Source organism: Malurus melanocephalus, unplaced genomic scaffold (assembly GCF_030028575.1).
Source record: "Malurus melanocephalus ecotype Western Australia unplaced genomic scaffold, MMel_1.1 scaffold_11, whole genome shotgun sequence".
NCBI lineage: Eukaryota > Metazoa > Chordata > Aves > Passeriformes > Maluridae > Malurus > Malurus melanocephalus.
The window spans coordinates 3,650,545-3,670,074 of record NW_026623243.1 but is presented as its reverse complement, the minus strand read 5'-3'; the positions used below and the strand labels follow the sequence as shown (position 1 = coordinate 3,670,074).

The window sequence follows — 19,530 nt, the reverse complement described above, 5'->3', positions numbered from 1 at the left end:
CCCTTCTCAGCAGCTTCTTCTGCTTTATTGTTTCTGTCCAAATGGAGTGACCAGAACCATACACAGTTGTGAAGACATTAGGGTACATTTTGTGCTTTGTAAAGTGCTTCTAATCTTTGTCTCGGTTGGGAGCCCCACAACCATGCCATGTCCTCCAACAGAGAGAGGGAGCTGCTGACCCCTGCCTGTGTAAGCAATCCAACAACCAATGATTTCTCATGGCCTCCACTAAAAAACCTGGCAATGTTAGTGTGATCTCAATCACCTCCATAAAGAAAAGGTCTTTGAGCAGTGGRCATCCACAGTCAAAGTTATATGGATCTGTACCATTTAAGAGCTTTGGAAGGAACAGAGAGGATTCAGAGCTATATCTGTGTCATAAGCTCCACAGACCACCAACAAATCACTGTTTCCTTTCACAGAGACATTCAGCCCCAGAAACTATCTAGGGATAACTTCATAGAGGGAGACAACTGAGTATACTTTAGCTTTTTCCAGAGCTGTTTTCACAGCTAAAGGATATAATGGCTTTGCACTTTACATATCATTGATGCTGGTGGGGATGGGAACTGCACAAAACTTTCCTCATATTCTTAGAAAGCTCATGGCTGTATTAGCTTACCAAAAGTAAGGAAACAGAATTCTTTACAGTAAAAGAAAGCACAGTAATAACATAATGATTCCTGTCCCACTGAAAGAAATCTTAGCTACATCATGGTCAACTATTTATACAAAAGAAGCTTGTTATTGGAAGTGGGTGAAAAGGAAAACTAATAGACCTCCAAAATACACTTGGCAAGTGAATAAAACTGTGGTTATATTTACCAAGAACCAAAGAAATTGCAATGATTAATATACATAATATGAAAATACAGATTTGTTAAAAATTCAGAGCTAGTACTGCTGATACATGTCCTCAAAAGACCTTTTCTCAGAAGGAACGTCTGTATTTGATTTGACATCATGTGTAATTATTCTCATTGCCAAGGTAAAACTATCTTACTAATGGTAGTTTTCAATTTTTGGCAAATCACAAGTTTGTTCTTCAACTTTTACTGACAATGTGGTGATCTGATACATTTGAGCAGTATGCAGTGGGATTAGCTAAGAGGTCATAGATTGAAACATTTTGACTGTTATCCATGTAGAAAAGAAATAGGCACCCAAACTTAAGGCAAAGCATTATTTTGGACTACTTTAAACTACAAAAACACCTGGATGCTGCTGGATTTTTTTTTTTTTTTGGAGTATTAAAAACAAAACATATGACTCATGCCTACACATTATCCAGCTCCGAGTCTTTTCCCTATGTGTTCCAAGCTGAATAAAAACCATCCCATCACATTAGTGCAGTGCTGAATCTGAGAGGATAATTGCTACCGGGAAGCAGGATATCAATCTCAGGCTCAGTACAGTGAGCTAATGAGGTCATGCACTTTTTGGATGAGAGTTGGCTTGTGTCCAGCCGAGCAAGRTAACACCTGCCTGTGTTAACACTGTTGATGTGCTCTGAGCTCATCAGTGAAACGACCATGAACAAACAGGGGAGACATGATTGTGTTTACTGAAGATTACAGGAACTCTCCAGTAAGACTTCACAGCGATCTAAGCAGAGCCTGTTACCAGTTGTCATTGCACCATCTCCCATTTCACATGTAAATGCAAAGGTACAGACCCTGTCTTCCACAGTCTTCCACAACCTGCTCTTTGTCACAAGGCCAGCATTTCCATTACAGGTTAGCAGTTCTTCATGAGTGCAGGTGATTAGGACCCTCAGCCCCCTTAGATTTTTGTGCTTCTGTTTACCTACAACTAGCCAGGTTTAACAGRTTTGTGTTTTCCAGTCAGTACACATTTCTGCCTGCATTGTACTGATGCTTATGAATCCTGTTCCCATATTTTAGCTGCACTGTTCCATATGTTATCAGGACTGCATGTGGAATTTAATGTCTTCTGGCACTTGCAGTGACTGCATGGCTGGATCCCTTTCACAAAGCAGAACAACTACAAGAGTTAGAAGCACAGTAATTTCTCAGAACTCTTGGCTTTGGCATACATTTATCCTATAAGTTAATAGCCAGACAAAACAATATTGCTTTGAGATCTCTCAATTGGGAAGAATATTCSCTGCTTCAACTACTTTTTTAATTAGTTTTATTTTAAAATAAAGTCAAGATACAAAAAGAACCTACATATAAACCACTTGCTTTTAAATTTATTGGACCAAAGGGAGCTATGACTGTCGGTAATAAAAGCTGCCTGTTCTATTGTATGCTTCAGCTCCAGGACTAGAAACAGAATTTGCTTGAAGCAACAGTATGTGTTAACTCCATATTTTTAGAAATAAAAAGAACCAAACTCTATCAAAATTTGTCAATCATTTTGATGTCACGCTTCCTAAAATATTAATACAAGTTGTTAACCAAACAGAATAGCATACAATAGACACAGTAAAATTAAAATGTACTGTGGCTGCCATACTCTCAGCTGGTATAAATCAGCACCATCCCATACACAGAGTGTCAAAAATTTCAGACCACTCAGCTACATGAAAGCAGAACTAATCTACCAAATCAGCACTTCTAGTATAACAATGAGACAGGGACACTCTGACACAACAGTAATTATTCCAGTGACTTACTGGAGATCTCATACAGGGGAWGATAAAATGGAATCAAAGATATTCAGGGTGGAAGRGGTCTCTGGAGGTCACCAAGTCCAGTCTCCTGCTAGAAGCAGTATTGTCCCAATACCAGATCAAGTCAGCCATTATTTTGGCCGTTTCTTGAAAAACTGGAGGACACAGCTTCCACAAGCCCTCCAGACAACCATGGATATCCCATCATTTGAGGTTAGGATGTTATAATGATCTTTGTAGCACAAAACAGGCTACAAGAAAAAAAGATCCCTCACCAACACTGACAGGACTGAGACTTGAAGTCTCAGAGGTTACTGGAATCAGTGGGTAGTGAGATTGCCATAGAAAAGGAAAAAAAGGAGAAGAAAGAAAGAAAGAAAGACAGAAAAATAAATGATTTAAGTGAAGATTATGAGAAGAGACCCTCCAGCACAGAATTGCTCCTCCTGTGGCTAGAGACAGTAGTCAYTTTATTTGGAAATATGTATTTTTATTTTTGCCTGAAGATATTTTTCTATTCCACATACTGTCTTCTCATGTATCATAATGCTATTGCTCAGCAAAAAGAGGAGGTATATTGCAGGCCTGGTTTTCCAGCGTTCTGTCTTACACAGCAAAGTCCTCACTTTTTCGCTCTAGGCAACTATTCTTTTTATATATGTCTACAGTCAGTCGCAGGAGCAGACCAGGGCTCAGCTGTACACTGTGACATTTTTTTATGAAAAATGCCATGCTGCTCACACTCAGAAATTGTGAAAGATATGGCTGGGTAAGACACATTCCACTGATTTGAATTAACTTTGAATCTGATGCAAGGGCGGATAAATTTTTTTGCCTACTGTTTTGCGTTGCCCCTGGCTGGATGCCAGATGCCCACCAAAGCCACTCTGTCTCTCCCCTCCAACCACTGGAGAGGGAATAAAAAAATGTAACAAAAAGCCAAAAAGCTGGGTAGAGAGAGATAAGGACAGGGAGAGATCAMCCAGCAATTACCATTGTGGGCAAAACAGACTCAACTTGGAGAAATTTGTTTAATTTATTGCCAATTAAAATCAGAGTAAGTTAATGAGAAAATAAAAAACAAACCTTAAAACACCTTCCTCCCACCCCTCACTTCTTTATGGGCTCAACTTCATTCCTGATTTGTTCACCTYTTCCCCCTCAGCAATGCAGGGGAACAAGGAACAGGGGCTGCAGTCAGTTCATCACACATTGCCACTTCTTCCTTCTCAGGGAGAGGATTCCTCATACTCTTCTTCCTTCCCCTCCCTTTCTGATCTGAAAGATCCCTGGATGCATGCTGTTTGGTGTTTGGTTCATGACCAGAACACCACTGGAATGAYTTCTAGCTCATGTCAGGATTAGGCAACATAGTGAGGCACATCCACATCTCCAGCRTAACAGGTAGCAACAGAGCAAAAACTAGCAAAGTTCAAGCTTTCGAACTGTAAATATTAGAAGAGAAAGCAGAGTGTGGACTTTTTCTAACTTTTATACTCCAGCTTTCAAGTTATCTCAAGAGACCACTAGGTTCAACATCCTTCCTAATCTGAAGCAGTTCTCAGCTGCCTGGTTGCCACACTGCCTGGTAAATGAGAGGGTTTCCAGACCTCCTGTCAAAGCAGTCAGAGTGGACAGAGGGGAAATGGAAGAACTCTGGTCTAAGAGAAGGACAAGGAAGACAGTGCAATTTTTAAAGCTGAGTGCTTTCAACATTCATATGGGAGATGAAAACAAACCAGAAACTGAAAGTTTGGACGAGGTCTCAGCAGCTGTCTGCAAAGAGAACATCAAACTCTGGCTCATAACTCAGGGCACCGGGCTCTAGAAAGTGGAGATCAGACTAACAGGGTGCTTAACGTTTCCACTTGCCTTACTTGATGCAGCATCATGCTGAGCATGCAGGTTTCTCATACTGCCCTGACAAGTCTGTAATGCTTTCTCATGATTTCCACCGAATCTTTATTTAATAACCTGGAAACACAGGAACATAGCAGTATCACAAAATGGGTGAGCATTGCAGACAGTATCCTGAAACTTTGGAGGCCCRGGGACTTAAAAATGAACTTTGGTAACCCTGCCAGCATGGAACACAAACTCATACTAAAATTTAGAATAACATAGCACACTTGGCAGTAATTTCTTATGACAGTTTCAAGGCTTTGGAGGCCACATTTCAGAGTTGAGACTCCCTTCAAAGCAGGAACACATGTTTCTGGGTATTGTAGCTGCCATTAAAATGATGTTTCTCCCTCTTCTCCTTAAACAGAGGAAATTTTCAAATCTAAATAGTCCTGGAACTACCTCTGATTATAGCTCTTCCTAAGGAGAAATATTTTTTTAACATTGACTTTGGTTTTATTCTAGCCTCAGCTTGTTATGCTATTGTGTAAGGATTTAAGGCCATACAAATGAACCCACAGGACGTGGTAGAAGCCATTGCAGTATAGTCTCAGCAGTCCTGGGAGGTTTCTGCATTCCTGCCCAGTGCCACAGTATCAGTTAAGGAACTGCTTCTATTAAAGACAGTGCTAAACATGCCTGACTGGCTCTAAMTATGCTTGTTTGAGTTACAGAAACACTCTAGCCACAGCAAAATGAGGGAAATCTCGGTACATGGAGGTTTTTGCAGCTGTATTCTTGAAAATTTTTGAGAGATGATTATTTCAGACCTGGTGTCTGAAAGTCTGAATCCTACATCAGATGCCAGAATCCCTACATACATGCCTATGCTTTCCTATCAAAAGAAACAAAAGCCAAAAGCACCTTTCCCTGRAAGAACTAGGAGTGTGAGTACATGAGAAATTAAAAAAAATCAAAATTTGCTATGTAGAAAAGCCCTACTGAAAACTTCTACTGTGTATTCTCGCTGAAACCTTTGCAGTTTGAGATATTTTTATATTCCAGTTACTGTCTTCTTATATATCCTAACACTAGGATATATAGTAACAACAACTGACAGAAAAGCTAGTTATGAATAAATTTTTAAACATTAAAGAGAAATCAATCATATAAAATACMAAAAAAAATTTGAAAAGTCATTACATATGTCTATTTTCAACATTTTTACTGTTAATCATAATTGTGTGGAGGTATGGGGAAAGGGGAACAAGTTGTGGAATAATCAGATAGTTTGCTTTTCTATAATGTAACCTCCTTGTATTGTAGTTGCTAAACTCAACATGGGGCATTTAAAGGAGGTGGAGGTCAAAGAGGAGGGCTTCCAAAGAAGCAGGATCCTATCAACTTCACAACAGCAGCATTGTGTCACCTGACCCTCCTGATCACACCGTTGTCCCTGGAAGTGGCAAGAATTCCTGGGCATGGCCTCAGCTGAACAAACCCATCAGTACTTGGTCAGTACTTTCATATGTTGCTTCACATTATATCTCACTTTTAATGACAGCACTTCCTGAGAACTACATTTGCTTTAAAAGCATGTGCTTTTTGACCTCTAAGTGAGAAAATAAGCCTCAAAGGCAGACAGAATGGTAACAGGGATGTGATCATGCTCTAAATGTATTGTACATAAATGTACTATGTTGAAAATAACAAGTAAACAAATCAAAAGAACACATGTTGATGATCAAAGTTAAGCATGAAGCATCACACTATCATGATAACTGTAAAAATAAAGTTTAAAAAACCAAAAATTATGAAAAACTATAAAGATACCAGAATTCAAAAAAGTAATGGAGAGAACTCTGAAGTCACAGAAGGAAGAACAGCAGGTCAGGGAGATGAGGAAATGGGAAAACGATCAAGGAAGTTTGCATATGTAGGGATGAAAGGGAAAAACAAAACTGGAGACAGAGTGAAAAATCTTAACTGCAATAAATTCTATTTCCTCAAAGTTTTTCCAAGAAAAGACAATGAATGCACATCTAGTACTGTACAGTGTTGTTTATGTGATTCATACTCTCTGAAAATATGCAGGCAAGTAGAGGCAATATCAAGACAATCAGTTTTCCAGAAATTATTGAAATTTACCACACTTATTCAAAGCAACTATGTTGAAACATTTCTTTGCAAGAGAAAGGCCCACCGGTAATTTGCAAATGAAAATTAAAACTMTCTTCATTTTTGCATAGATATTTCCTGAATGAGATTGCATGTCTTATATACAGTTTTCATGCTGAGTCTTATATTTTGCATGCTGGAAAGACAGGATATGCCATAGAGCAAAACAGGTCTTTGGCTCTGCTCTCTGTTCCATAGGAATAAGTCAAATATTACTTKAAATACCATCTGTAAATCCCACAAAAGAGAGGAGGATGGATGAATGAATGAAAGAAGAGGTATTTGTCTTAGAAAATAATTAAGATGTCATCTACTCTGCATTTCTGCCTTAGGAAGAATGACATTTATCTGAGACATATGTGAGCTACATCAGACATATCTGGGCTATATTATCGTAGAGTGTGTGGAGATTTCTATAAGCTCCAGACGATCTATCCCAGTGCCACACATCATGAGTTACTGAGCCTTTCCAGTTAATTTATGACCTCAGGAAATTCTGATCCAGTGAATTCCTGTGGTTGTGAATGCAGAAGCAGTGCTCTGATGAGTCTGTATCACATCTGAGTGCACATGAATTTACTGGTTCCATGATCGTTCCTAGCCAAGTAGTTCAGAATGGTCTGGAACTTCCTAAGCAACACACTGCAGTCTGGGGCATACCTTCTGGTTTGTATTTTTAAGATGGCAAATAATATCCTGGTTTTCAAAAAAAAATAGCCAATAAACATTAACAAAACCAGGAAAAAAAAGTTTCACGAGGAAATATATTCTTCTGACACTATGAAAACTACTATGAAAACATCTGTAACAGGTTGGTGTATAAAACCTAGGGATCTCTTGTGGGAATAATGGAGATGAAATTCTTAGAATTTCAAATATAGCATCCTGGTTTGAACATCCACCAAGCCACAACACAGCATATGGGAATTTATGGCTCCCAGAAACCAAATTATTTTCAGGCAGAGATAGGAGAAACTCCTTTCTTATGTCCAAATTCATCCATCCATCCATCCATCCATCCATCCATCCATCCATCCATCCATCCATCCATCCATCCTCATCCAGAAGAAAGGTCTAGCATTTCAATGCTGAGCCAAAAAAAAACCAGAAGGGTACCCAAAACTATCCTTAGAAAGAATTCTTTTTGGTCCTTCTCATTTTTTATCATCCCTGGTTCTTTCTCATGCACAGGCATTCTGGTAGGAGAGGAAGAATGGAATAGTATAAACAGGCAGTGTAACAGGTATGGCACTGCCAGCTCCACAAGAGTACAAATTAAACTATTCCTAGATCTTACTGCAAGAATTCCAGCTAGGTCACACCACAGGGTCTTGTTAAAGTTATAGCCACTCCTAAAAAACCCGTCCTGCCCAGATTTGATCAAATTACAAATATCTTTCCAATTGCAAAGCAGTCAGACAGCTGTGGAAAGCACCTACTTCCAAGTCTCAATACTTACTATTTTGTTTTGGGTCCAAATGGAGCCAAAGGATAGATCAGATCCCTAAGACCAAGGCTGAGGGAGATTTGTGAGCTAAAATTCACTGCCAATAATAAAGGCCAGCTGCTCCCATCTTCTGCTGAGCGTGCTTATATATCCCTTTTTGGGGTTTTAAAATATGTGCCTCCTGCCTGCTGTGGTACCGATTACACATAAGTTTGGCTGCTGGCTCATGGTGAAACTTCTAGCATTGCCTTGTCAAGGACACTTTGTCAAGTCCAGTTCCAGCACTTGTGGAGTCTGTGCCCCCAACAGGCTTGCTACTCCAGTGGTAAGGTCTCATTCCAGACCTTGCAACCGTCTTCCAGAGTTCCTGACRGAGAAGGGAAAAAGCCCAAGAGCTACCATTGCATTTTTTGCAAATTCTGAATTGCAGAGCTTTCTCTATTTGCACTCCTCTTTTAAAAACTGGTGGTACATGCTGGAACACTGAGAAACACTGTAGTTTTTTAAGTCCCTGTTTGTCCCTGTCACTGGCTGTTTCCTTTTCAGGGGAGGAGGAAATGTGACAGTACCCAACCAGTGACATAAGATGCAACAGGAAGCTAAGTGTCTTAAGTCATTGCCAAGAGATTTTTTTGACCCAAAGGACAAACGTGAGACACAGTCCAAGCCACTCAAACTTGCTACACTGCAGCTCTCCAAAGTAACCAGTAGAGAAGGCAAGTAAGGATATCTAAGTAAATGGGTTGATATCACTTTAATACAATGACTCAACATGATTGAGCCCCTTAAGTACGAGTGTTTTGACTAATGAGTACTTAACTCTTGATTATAATATTCAAAGCAGTTAATTAAAACATGRCATTAAGACACACCACACAGGAAGGTCAGCACTATTTTGTATTTGTGAAAACCAGAGAACTTAGACTACTTGAAGAGGGCCAAACAAGTGAGTGGATGACAGGCAGGGAGGAAAACCCCAGGCTTTCCAACTAGGACATGCTCTCATGCACTGTACTGCACCTCAGCAAATATTAGTAGAGAATATGTTTTATATTTTTATGTATATCCTTCAATCATCAGGTGTATAAATGCATTCCAAAAAGGTCTGTGTCGAATCATATTCCTCTGCTGGGATTTCACACGTATCTCTCACTCACACTGAGGAAGCCAGGTCTCCGATCAGTCTCTTTAGACATTTTTCTTGTTTAAAGTTATGTTTTCAATCAGATTTCAGAGGACAACTAAATTATGTCACTTACATTATCATGCCCATTTCCTAGAGGCTTGGGGTTACCTTTAAAATATTAATTGCTTAATAATGAACAAAGAATACCAATTTATGTCAAGTGACAGTGGCCTAAGGGCTCTACTATATCACTGGTTTTGCAGTGTGTAGTATTCAGCAAGAATGGACTGATCACAGTATAAACATCCAGTAAAGAAGCACCACATATTTTAGCAGGAACTAACAGCAGTTATATCAAGAATTTGCTGTCAATAACCTTTTTAATTTCAGGGAATTCCCAGATTAAGTTTAGGGTTTCCTCCTTTATCCATAGACTTTGGAACACCACTGCATTAAATGGCAGACAATACAAATACTATTTCATAGTGTTCTGGGGAGTATTTTTTTAAATGTAGTGCTCTTGATCTTTACCAGCTGTTGAATCAAATTTGGCATAAGCCTATTTCTTTGTGTACAGCCGGCAAACAATGTGGATTGTAAAATGAGTAGGGCACAAACCCAATTTCAATTGCAGGCTGGGATTCCCCTATGCCTTCGCAGGGAAACTTGGTCGATAGCCGTGTTTGCTATTGGGTGGGGCACGGAGACCAGGCCCATAGCATTTAACCTTTGAATACTAGAATATCACATGAGCTCTAAAGCCAAGTTATTAAAATAAAGAAGGAGAAAACAATCATAACACATAATAAAAGCTTAGTTGTTCATTTGCCATCTCTCAACCCACAACTGTGTATTTTTTGTGCTGTTTAAATGTTCTTGCTATACAGTTATAAGCATGCAATGTTCCTTTATTTTTTTCCCTTCCTGTACTGAACAGATATACAGTAATTAATATGTGTTACAGTAATGAAACTTGAATATTGCCTTATACAAGGCAATGCAAGGATATCTTGCTGAATACTTACAGTAAACTAAGAATGATTCATAAATTAGTAATAATATCCAAAWTCTAAACAGTTCAATGCAAAGGTTTTGCAATCATATACCTCAAAATAGTTACGTCACTATTTCCCTCTTGACTACAACCAGTGCTTTTCTCTGATAAGGAGTACCCATGGAGGTCAAAATTGCTCACAAATATCCAGTGGACACAGCCACACTAAAATCTAGTCTACTGGTCAAACCCAATAGTTTCAGTTATTAAACCTGTTAAAAAACTTCTGACAATATCCACTGTTTCAAAAATACAGAAAAATGCAAATAATTCCTTTTCATCCCCCTATTGCCTTATGAAGAGCCACAAGTTTGAATGAAAAAGAAAAAATTTACTCTACAAACTTCTAGGAAAACTTCATAAGAAAAACTCCAATTTTTTGGAATGTTCCCTTGTAACAGCAGATGCAGAAACCTATGATAGTTTTAAAATGACAGTATCTCATTATCACATTAAGAAAAGAAACAAGTCATTGATTCTCTACTTTATGATCTGATGTGCTATAGCAGAAGGCAGCACACACATTTTGCACACTGACAAAGGCAAACTGTAACCCCTGACTAATGCCCCTGTGAAGAACACTGAGTTACACATCATGGAAAAGATTATCTGCTCCCATTTAGAATAACTCATGAGTGGGATTGAGCCCACAAACCATGGTCACTTATGTAGAGAAATTGAAGTTACTTTCAAAAGAAAAAGAAGTTTTGTCTAACACAAGCTAGTCATAAGACTCTAAAGTTCATGTAGCTAAAATGCTTCACACCAGATTGAAAATGCTATGTGGAAGTAATTTATCCTGTTGAGATCATTATTGTTCCCTCTGAGCAAACATTTTTGTCTTAAAAAGTCATTAATGGATTCAAGATTCTACTCAATACAGCTAGCAGAAACATCACCTACGGAATATGTACTGAATCCTGTGTCTAATATCACAAAAGATTGATGATTGATGATTGATTGATTGATTGATTGATTGATTGATTCTGTCATACTGGAAACAATGTATTTCCCCTGTAAATAAGAAAAATAAAACACACCTCTCTCAGTTAATCAGTTTTCAGTATTGGAAAAGGTCTAAGACAAACTTTTGAAGGTAAAGGGATCCAAACCACAGGGTCTACCAAACCTCAGGGTTGTGTCTATATCACAGGCAATTAGTAAATCAGTCTTCACAACATTCATACCTTAGAGCTGACAGAGAAAGATACTCTTTAAGGTCCCCAGAGGTAAATCCTATCCCCTAAACTGAAACCCATMAAAAAATGTTGATATTGATTTTTACATGCTGAGTCTGCTTGACCTGCACTCTTTGGTGGGACAAACTAGAATGGTAAATTATTTCTATTTTAAAATCTCATTGTAGCAGACGAAGGAGCATAAATTATTTAAAAAACATGTGTATTTGCATTCATGAACATAAGTACATAAAAATTATTGAAAAGTGTTTGGATACAACTAGAGAATAAGCTAACAATTTTATTCTAAAAACATCAAAGTAGATAGAGACTACAGAATTCAAATACAGGAACATTAACTATAATACATAAATATTTAAATATAGAGGACTTTTTTTGGTCAAGCTAGTATTTTATAAGCATCTTTATTCCTACTGCTTTTCTAAGATACAGATATAAAATATAGAATAAATTGCTATAATATGAACTAACTGCATATCTGTGCAGTACCACCACATTTAAACAATCTTTAGAATGTCTTTCCTTCATACTAACAATTTCACTTCTCTGTAGCCTGAAGTATACAGTTATCATCCTCCACTAAGACTGAAAGTCAGATKGTCTATTATTTAATCCTATTTTTTTTATCCTTTAATGTACTCTATGCTTACAATTTCAGAATGTAGAGGGGAGCAAAGTATCTCCATACTGCCCCTTTGTGGGGATCTTTGGAATCCTATAAAATCCAAAGCTATTAAAGACATGGTATGGTTCATGCACATACAAAAGTCATTAAATTTAAGACTGATGTTACATTCAACCCACAAAATGAAAAACATGTTTTACTCCTTCTCATGCTTAATTCATTTATTCACAAAAAAAGTCTGTGTTTTGTATAATCCTAACATAATTGGCAATTTCTGAAACCACTCATTCCACCCTTTCACATCTCTTTGGCACCATTGCTGTTGTAAAAACCTACTCTGGAAAAGTAATGAATATGAAAAAAATCTTTTTTTTTTTTTTTTTCAAATACAAAAGACAGATTTTTAAAAGGTACTAGCAGCAGCAGCTGGAAACAGGGTAAAGATGCATGTTCTTTCACCCTTACAGAGTCATCTTTGCCACTTTGGACACTTAATTCAGAATGACAGGAATATAAAGTCAATGTTCAGGACAACTGAAATATTTTTCCATTTTTTGCTTTCTAACATTTCCTACAGTTATTCTGGCAGCATATAACTACTATATTAATAGACAGCAAATTGGAACAAGTAATAGATTACCTGAGAACATGAAAGTCCACATTCTTCAATCCTGGGAATAATCTGACAATCAGCATTCCAAAAGAGAATTATTAGAAGAATCTGAACATAAATACTTATCATCCTAAATTGAAAAAAAATAAGTAAAAAGCAAAACCTCTGAAGAAACCTTCAGCTCTGACAATTCTCCCTCTCATGCCAAAACTTTAATATGAATTTTAGTCCCTCCCACAGCACCTCTGAGCTCCTCCCTCTAAAACTTTCCAAAGACAGAAAATTGCTAGTTGTGGGAAATATAAAGCATGTTCAACTCATTTCTTATGTTCCAAAGTGAAAAACAGGAAACAGTAATTTCTGACAATCACAGTAAAAGCCTCTTCCTCCTGGATTTCATCATATCAGCATTACATCAGTTTCAACAGATTTTTTTTCTAAAAATGTCATAAATTATTGGGAATTTTGTTTCTAGAGTGATGTACCAGGCAAGTTCATGGGTATTCAAAAGCTTTCTTATGTCTACTTATTTTCCTGTTTTTCTAATGCATTGAATGAAAAGAAAACCAGCTTTGCCAAAGTGAGTAATCTTGGAAGACTAGTTTCTTCTTTTTTTGTCAGCAGGCATACCAGTTTCTTTTACCCTAGAAATCTATGCCTTGAATTTATTTCAGTTATTTTCTAATTGTATCTATAGAAGCATCTTGTTCTACAGCCTATCTCCAGCTTTGAGAAATAAACACSTTTTTCAAAGCTCAACACCACCAACTCTGAAAGCAGGGTAGTAATCACAACCTCTTAGCATAATCACAACCTTTTAGCAATCACAACCTGTTAGCATAACAAAATGTCCAGGAACGCCTCTGGGTGATTTCACATAGTCCTACCACTCTTCATAAGGAGCAAGTATTCCAAAAACATGCTCTCTGGTTCATATGGAGAGTATAAGTGATGTGCTCTGCCCAAGGGGAATAGGGAGCTTTCCTCCACAGAGATGGCTTGCTCACAAGAGACATCTTTCAGCAGGACAGTGCCAGGATCCAAGTACTCAGTGCTCTTACACAACCTTTTATATCAGTTACAGTTGGGAATATACAACAGCACTTGGTAGGATATGGCTTTACACACAAAATGCAATGTCTACTCTGCCATTCTATCTATTGTATTTGTATTTCAGATGCTTCATGTGAGTCCAGTTTGTCAGTTCTCCAAGAAGACTTTATTTTTTAGATAAGCAGCATCGATCACCATACTGAACAAAATGTAATTCAAGTTTTGGTTGAAAATTTGGTAAATTTTGTCATTTTGTAGAAGCTTGGACATTGAGGGATTAATGCACCTCCAACACCRATGGCCACTCAAGCAGGCAAGTTAGAACAGGATTTGGCTGGCAAGGGGCTGGTGGCATATGGAGGTAGGGCAGCACCTTTCTGGGGCCCACTTCCCTGCTCTGGTCCACGGTGACAACATAAAGGACAGAGCAAGTCCAGAAGTGATGTCAAGGAGAAAGGGAGGAGCTGCCGAGGAAGAATCAATTCTGCAGAGGTGGATTGAGACCACTAAAAGCCCCCTGATCCATTACCAAAAAGGTCTAGAAAAACTTTGACTGGGCATCAACAAATTCTGAGTGCTCACAGGAGTGGGATGTGACACATCTATGCACAAAAATACACCAGATCAAAAATCTGTCCAATCCATTCTCCTATACCCAAAAGGATCAGTAACAGATGCTTGTTAAATATAAGAAAGAAKTTAAATATCCTACTTCCATGGGTTATTTTAACATATATGCTGACAGATACCAATGAGATGGATATTACGGATTTACTGAACCAAAAGCCACATGCACATCTCTTGTTTTAATAGCTGCTTCTGGGACTTTCTTAAATGTATTTGTAAAAAACTCTTTGCATCTATTTATCTTTTTGCTTTTCAAAATTTCTCGGAGCAATGAATTATACAATTGAACTATGTTTATTTGTTTTGTTTTGATTTTAAAACTGCTTCCAAACAGTTCAGTCGGATTCCCCTACATTGCTTAAAAAAATACAGAATGTCCATTCTCATCTCATCTTTGCCAAAGTAGTTAKAATTGTATTGTTTTCCAGCACACTTCCCCTATATTTTCTATGATAAGTAATATACCTCTTTATTTTTACTGTGCCTTTTGTAAGATAGGGGTCCTGCACACAGTATTCAGGAGTGAGCAGGTCAAGGATCTTTTASTCTCTAACAAATGCCATTTTGACTCTCCTCAGTGTATCATTTCTCTCCAGTTTCCATAGAAATTAACAGTGTCATTCACCTTACAAAATTTTATTCTCTCATTTCTGATTTTTTTTTGTGAACCTCTGTCATATTCTGAATAAAATTGACTGTAGCACAGCTCTAACAATGTACTCTTTCTAGCTGAAGTCAGTAGGGGAGGATTTCAGATTTTACACTTTAAAAGAACGGATCAGCAAATTGYAGTGAAATGGGGAAATCTGGAAAGACTGGCAGCGTGGCGAGTCTAGAAAAATTGATGTTATATAGCCCTCAAAAAATAAGTAGCCTGGTGTAAGATTTAAAAAACGTTGTAAGCAGCAACAAACTTTCAGTTGAACTGAGAGTGTGAAGCCATGTAAACCAAGTCAGAAAACCAACACAGCTTTAAAACCCCTCCGGAACCAAGAGTGATTTTGTGCAATTTGAGTAATTTGGGGTTTTTTAGGCAGATCAGTTTGAAGCATGACAGGTGTCCTGGTGAAGCTCAGTGTAGCAGCCGACAGCATGGAGTAGGCTAAATTTTAAATGCTATGTTTTTTCCTTACCATTTCAATCTTCAGTTTTTATAYAACGCAAATAAAAATCCCTCTGCTTTTATATAATTTTTTAATATAAATCAGATGTTGGAAAGAATACTAAAATAAATCAAAAAACTTCAAGATGAGCCATATTGAAATAAATGAGACTTTCTGTGTCCTTCAATGGAAATGGATAAATGAGCAGCAGAACATGATGAATAATTTAAACCAGAACTGCTGGCAAAGAGTACACATACTCAGAATTGAGTGAGTCAAGGCCTCTGTCTAGAAAAATAAGCTCCAGAGTAGTTATTAATCCTGGTTATTTGTCAATCAGCAATCCCAGGAACAACAAAGAACCTGCCACAGTCCCTGCACTGTCAATAGGGTCCAATAGGAAAGTCCAGCCAATATAGATAGAGGTGTAGGTAGAGGTGTGTAGAGGTACAGAGGTAGGAAGCACAGAGGCAGGAGGCATTCCAGCATCTCCCCTCCAGGGACACAGCTGAAAACAAAAAATGTTGGGCAACCTGTAGCAACTATGCAGAAGCACTTGGCCTCTTGTAGCTGCTGGGAAGCAGAGATGGTAGTGCAGGAAGATTCAGAAGCTGGTGAAGCATGAGTTTCCAAATTCCTTCTGRATGTCCGAAGTCTGATGGCATAAAGCACAAAACCGTGCCATACAAAACAGCAAATCATCCTATTCACATGGTGTTTAGCACTTATTTTCCCTTTCCAGAATATACAGATAGTACAGATCCCTAGAAACCGTGGATATCTGGATTTGAGCCTCCGTGGTTCACAATAAGCAGAAGAAGAAAGACCAGGACCTAAACACTCTGCACTTCAAAAAAATGGCCAGTACCAAACACCTATATAAAATGCATTTCTTGGATTAGGGATGTTCTGGGTTTGCTTGGGATAGACTGAATTATCTTTACTAGTATGGAGCTGTGGTTTGGATTTGGGCCGAACAGTATTGGTAACATACAGGGATGWTTTCGCTGTTGCTGAGCAGAGCTTACACAGAGTCAAGGCCCCTTCTGCTCCTCACCCCACCAGCAAGGAGGCTACAGGTGCACAAGGAGTTGCTAGGSGACACAGCTGACCCCAGCTGAGCCAAGGGATATTCCAGACCATATGGTGTCATGCTCAGCATATAGGGCTGGGGGAAGAAAAAGGAAGTGGGGATGCTCAGTTGTGATGACATTAGTTTTCCCAAGTCACTGTTAACATGTGATGGAGCCCTGCCTTCCTGAGGATGCCTGAACACCTGCCTGCCCACATTTTACTTCATTTGTGTGTGCAGTTTTTGCTTTACCTTTTAAGTTGTCTTTATCTCAACCCATGAGTTTTCTCACTTTTTTGGTTCCCTTTCCCATCCTGCTGCAGAAAGCCAGTAGAGCAGCTGTGTGGGGCTTAGCTCCTGGCTGGGGTTAAACCACAACAAGGAGCTACATCAGATTTTAAAAACAGAGTCAAGCAGGGAAAGAGTATTTTTTTTAAAATCGGTATCACTTTTGTTTTTTTTTACTTCAGAAACAGTTTATAGGACAGAAAAGAATAATTAAAATCTGTTCATTAACAAGGCTGTAACTTTTGAACTAATAAAACAGAAAGATAGAGCAGGAAATAAATATTTTTTTAAATACCTGAGAAAGATTCTGGTAGGCATTACATAAGGATATTTTGTATGTGTAGACCTCTTATGTCTTGAAAAAAGAAGTATGAAAAGCAATTTTTGCTTATATTTGATGATAATAATTAGATATTAACAAAAAAGAGATTAGAAGATAATTAGCCACAAACTGTTTTCATGGGCAATTCTTTCTTCATTGCTTAAAGGCAGCAGGCATGCTTTTCCTTTTGCATGAATCTCATTTATCATTATTTCACTCCTTGGCTGTTTCCCCTATAAATATACAGGCAGAAAAACAGTTTACTGTGAAATAGATAATATTAGAATTAGACAGGTAAAGGGAAAAAAATAATCCAAAACTCATATTTTGAAGATACTTTACCTAGATTTCTACTATTTATAAAATGGATTATACTAACATTTTCTTTTTCCTCAGTTTCTCCCTGAGGAACTCCCCACTCAGTAATAAGCAAAATTACTTACAACATTTGAAAAAACGGGAAATCATTACAAACCCCAAGGAGTTGCTAGGGAGCYTGACTACTCCAGTTGCTGAAGCTAATTTAGATTTTGTTATTTTAATCCCATGGATTCAAAAAGATTCAGATCAAAAATATGCTATTTTTCACCTGACAAACAACTTTTAACTCCAACTATTATTTACAGTGATCTACACAAACCTGGTCAATTTAAAGTTGTAATTCCTGGTATGGATCACGTGCAAATCTACTTTTTCAAATGGGGAATGGAGAAGGGCATATAATCAAGGCAAAACATAGACAAGGAACACGATAGGAAGGGTCAAAGTGCTAATAAAAGACAAAAAATCCCGTTGATCTGCCTCCAATGAGGCAGAAGTCCAATTCTACCTCCAGTTGGTATGAAGACATTTCCAAGGTCTTAAGCAAGGTCACTATGAGTCTGCTTGTGTGCTAACCTAGCTAAACCAGCAGGAAACTATTCAATTCTAAATCAATAAATTTTCTGCCCATTTAATCAGATACCAGCCCCAGCTAGCATGGAGAAAAAACAATTCAGCACTGAGTTAGATCAGCTAATTCATCTTCTTAAAATTATAAGAAGTACCTAAAAAAATGCCAATCAGCTCAGAACGACTGTGCAGAACACACATGCATAAAGAACCACATATGCATARTCCATGTGACACAGAGACATCCTTGGATACAAAGAGGTCTGTACTCCTGCTGTGGGAAGGCAGTGTGCCATTTCATCCAGATCTCTCGAGAATTCTAGTTCATCATCCAAAGGTGCTTTACACCCAGGTTCATGTCAGCAGCTCAGGTGCAATAAAACCATAGACACACTGCTTTTCTAACCATAACCAGGCAAGTGCCTGAACAGAGAAACAGTAGACAGAAACAGTGAACGTAAGACCTGATAAACTGGATCTAAACTGCAGTTTTCCTCCTCACTTGTCTGTTCTTATAAGGCAAGTCACTACTGAAAACAACAAAAAATATATACCAATAGTCAACAGTGTGTTCTTGTTCCTGGAGAGATGCTGCAAATAATTTGCCTGCATTAGCAGAGAGGATCAAAATATGCTCTTAGAACTGCAAATTTTCCCTTCACATTTCTAGCTTTTCCTAGCTAAATTGTTAGCTGAGGAAGCATTCATGCACCACGTGCACACGATTTTTTTTTTCAGGAGATGCTTCAGTCTGATTTTATTCTTTATTTTACCTGTGGCTATTCATTTTAAGCTAGGAACCTAACTCCTGGTATAAGCTAAGCAGTAGCCCATGGTATTAATTCTAGTAATACCCAGCAAGGCAGGAAACGATATATTTCCAAGCAGAAATCCTTCTAAGATGGCACATACCCATTTACCTCACCAGACTGACCTCAGAGAGGGAGATGATTTTGTCCTTTGAACAGGCTTTCTAGCTGTGCTATGGAAACAGATCATCTACTAGCAGGCCCTAATTAAAGCTACAAGCAATCAAGATTTACTCTGTGTCAAACATCAATACAAAAAATCCCTTGGTAAAGAAGGGCAAAAGGGGGGGGGGGGGTGTTTTGAGTTACAAAAACATTGAGCCACAGAGCAAGATTTACAGTGAAACTTTCTCTGCCTGAGAAATGCTTTCCATGTCAGCAGCCAGCCCCACATTAACTATAATTTTAAAAGCCTGCCTCTTACCTCCATGATTTTCTTTCTTGCAGGGTCTGTATGAGAAAATTCAGTCTCCAGAGAGGTATCCATGGTGGAACTCCTAGTTTACCAGGCATGCAGGGAGAAGTCCAGTCAGCTGGCAGATTGTCCAGTCTCTGCTGTGCTGAACAGAGCAGGAAGGGAGCCATGGCCAGGCAGGGAGCCCTGGGATGTTCATCTTCACTGGAAAGCAGAATCTGTGGCTGG

The 19,530-nt window shown here is 38.3% G+C and overlaps 1 protein-coding gene across 3 annotated transcripts in view; it reads right to left on the bottom strand.

Moving 5' to 3' along the window:
- IL17REL (interleukin 17 receptor E like) overlaps nucleotides 1–13,005 on the bottom strand; it is a 40,916-nt gene extending 27,911 nt beyond the window's left edge. Inside the window, exon 1 of one of the 3 annotated variants that reach the window (XM_057378930.1) lies at nucleotides 12,750–13,005. In XM_057378930.1, the coding sequence (XP_057234913.1) occupies nucleotides 12,750–12,851 (102 nt within the window). In that variant the 5' untranslated portion in view covers nucleotides 12,852–13,005. The remainder of the gene's footprint in view (nucleotides 1–12,749) is intronic. The other 2 variants (XM_057378922.1, XM_057378915.1) reach the window with 2 other exon arrangements.
- Between the last annotated feature and the right edge of the window lie 6,525 nt (nucleotides 13,006–19,530).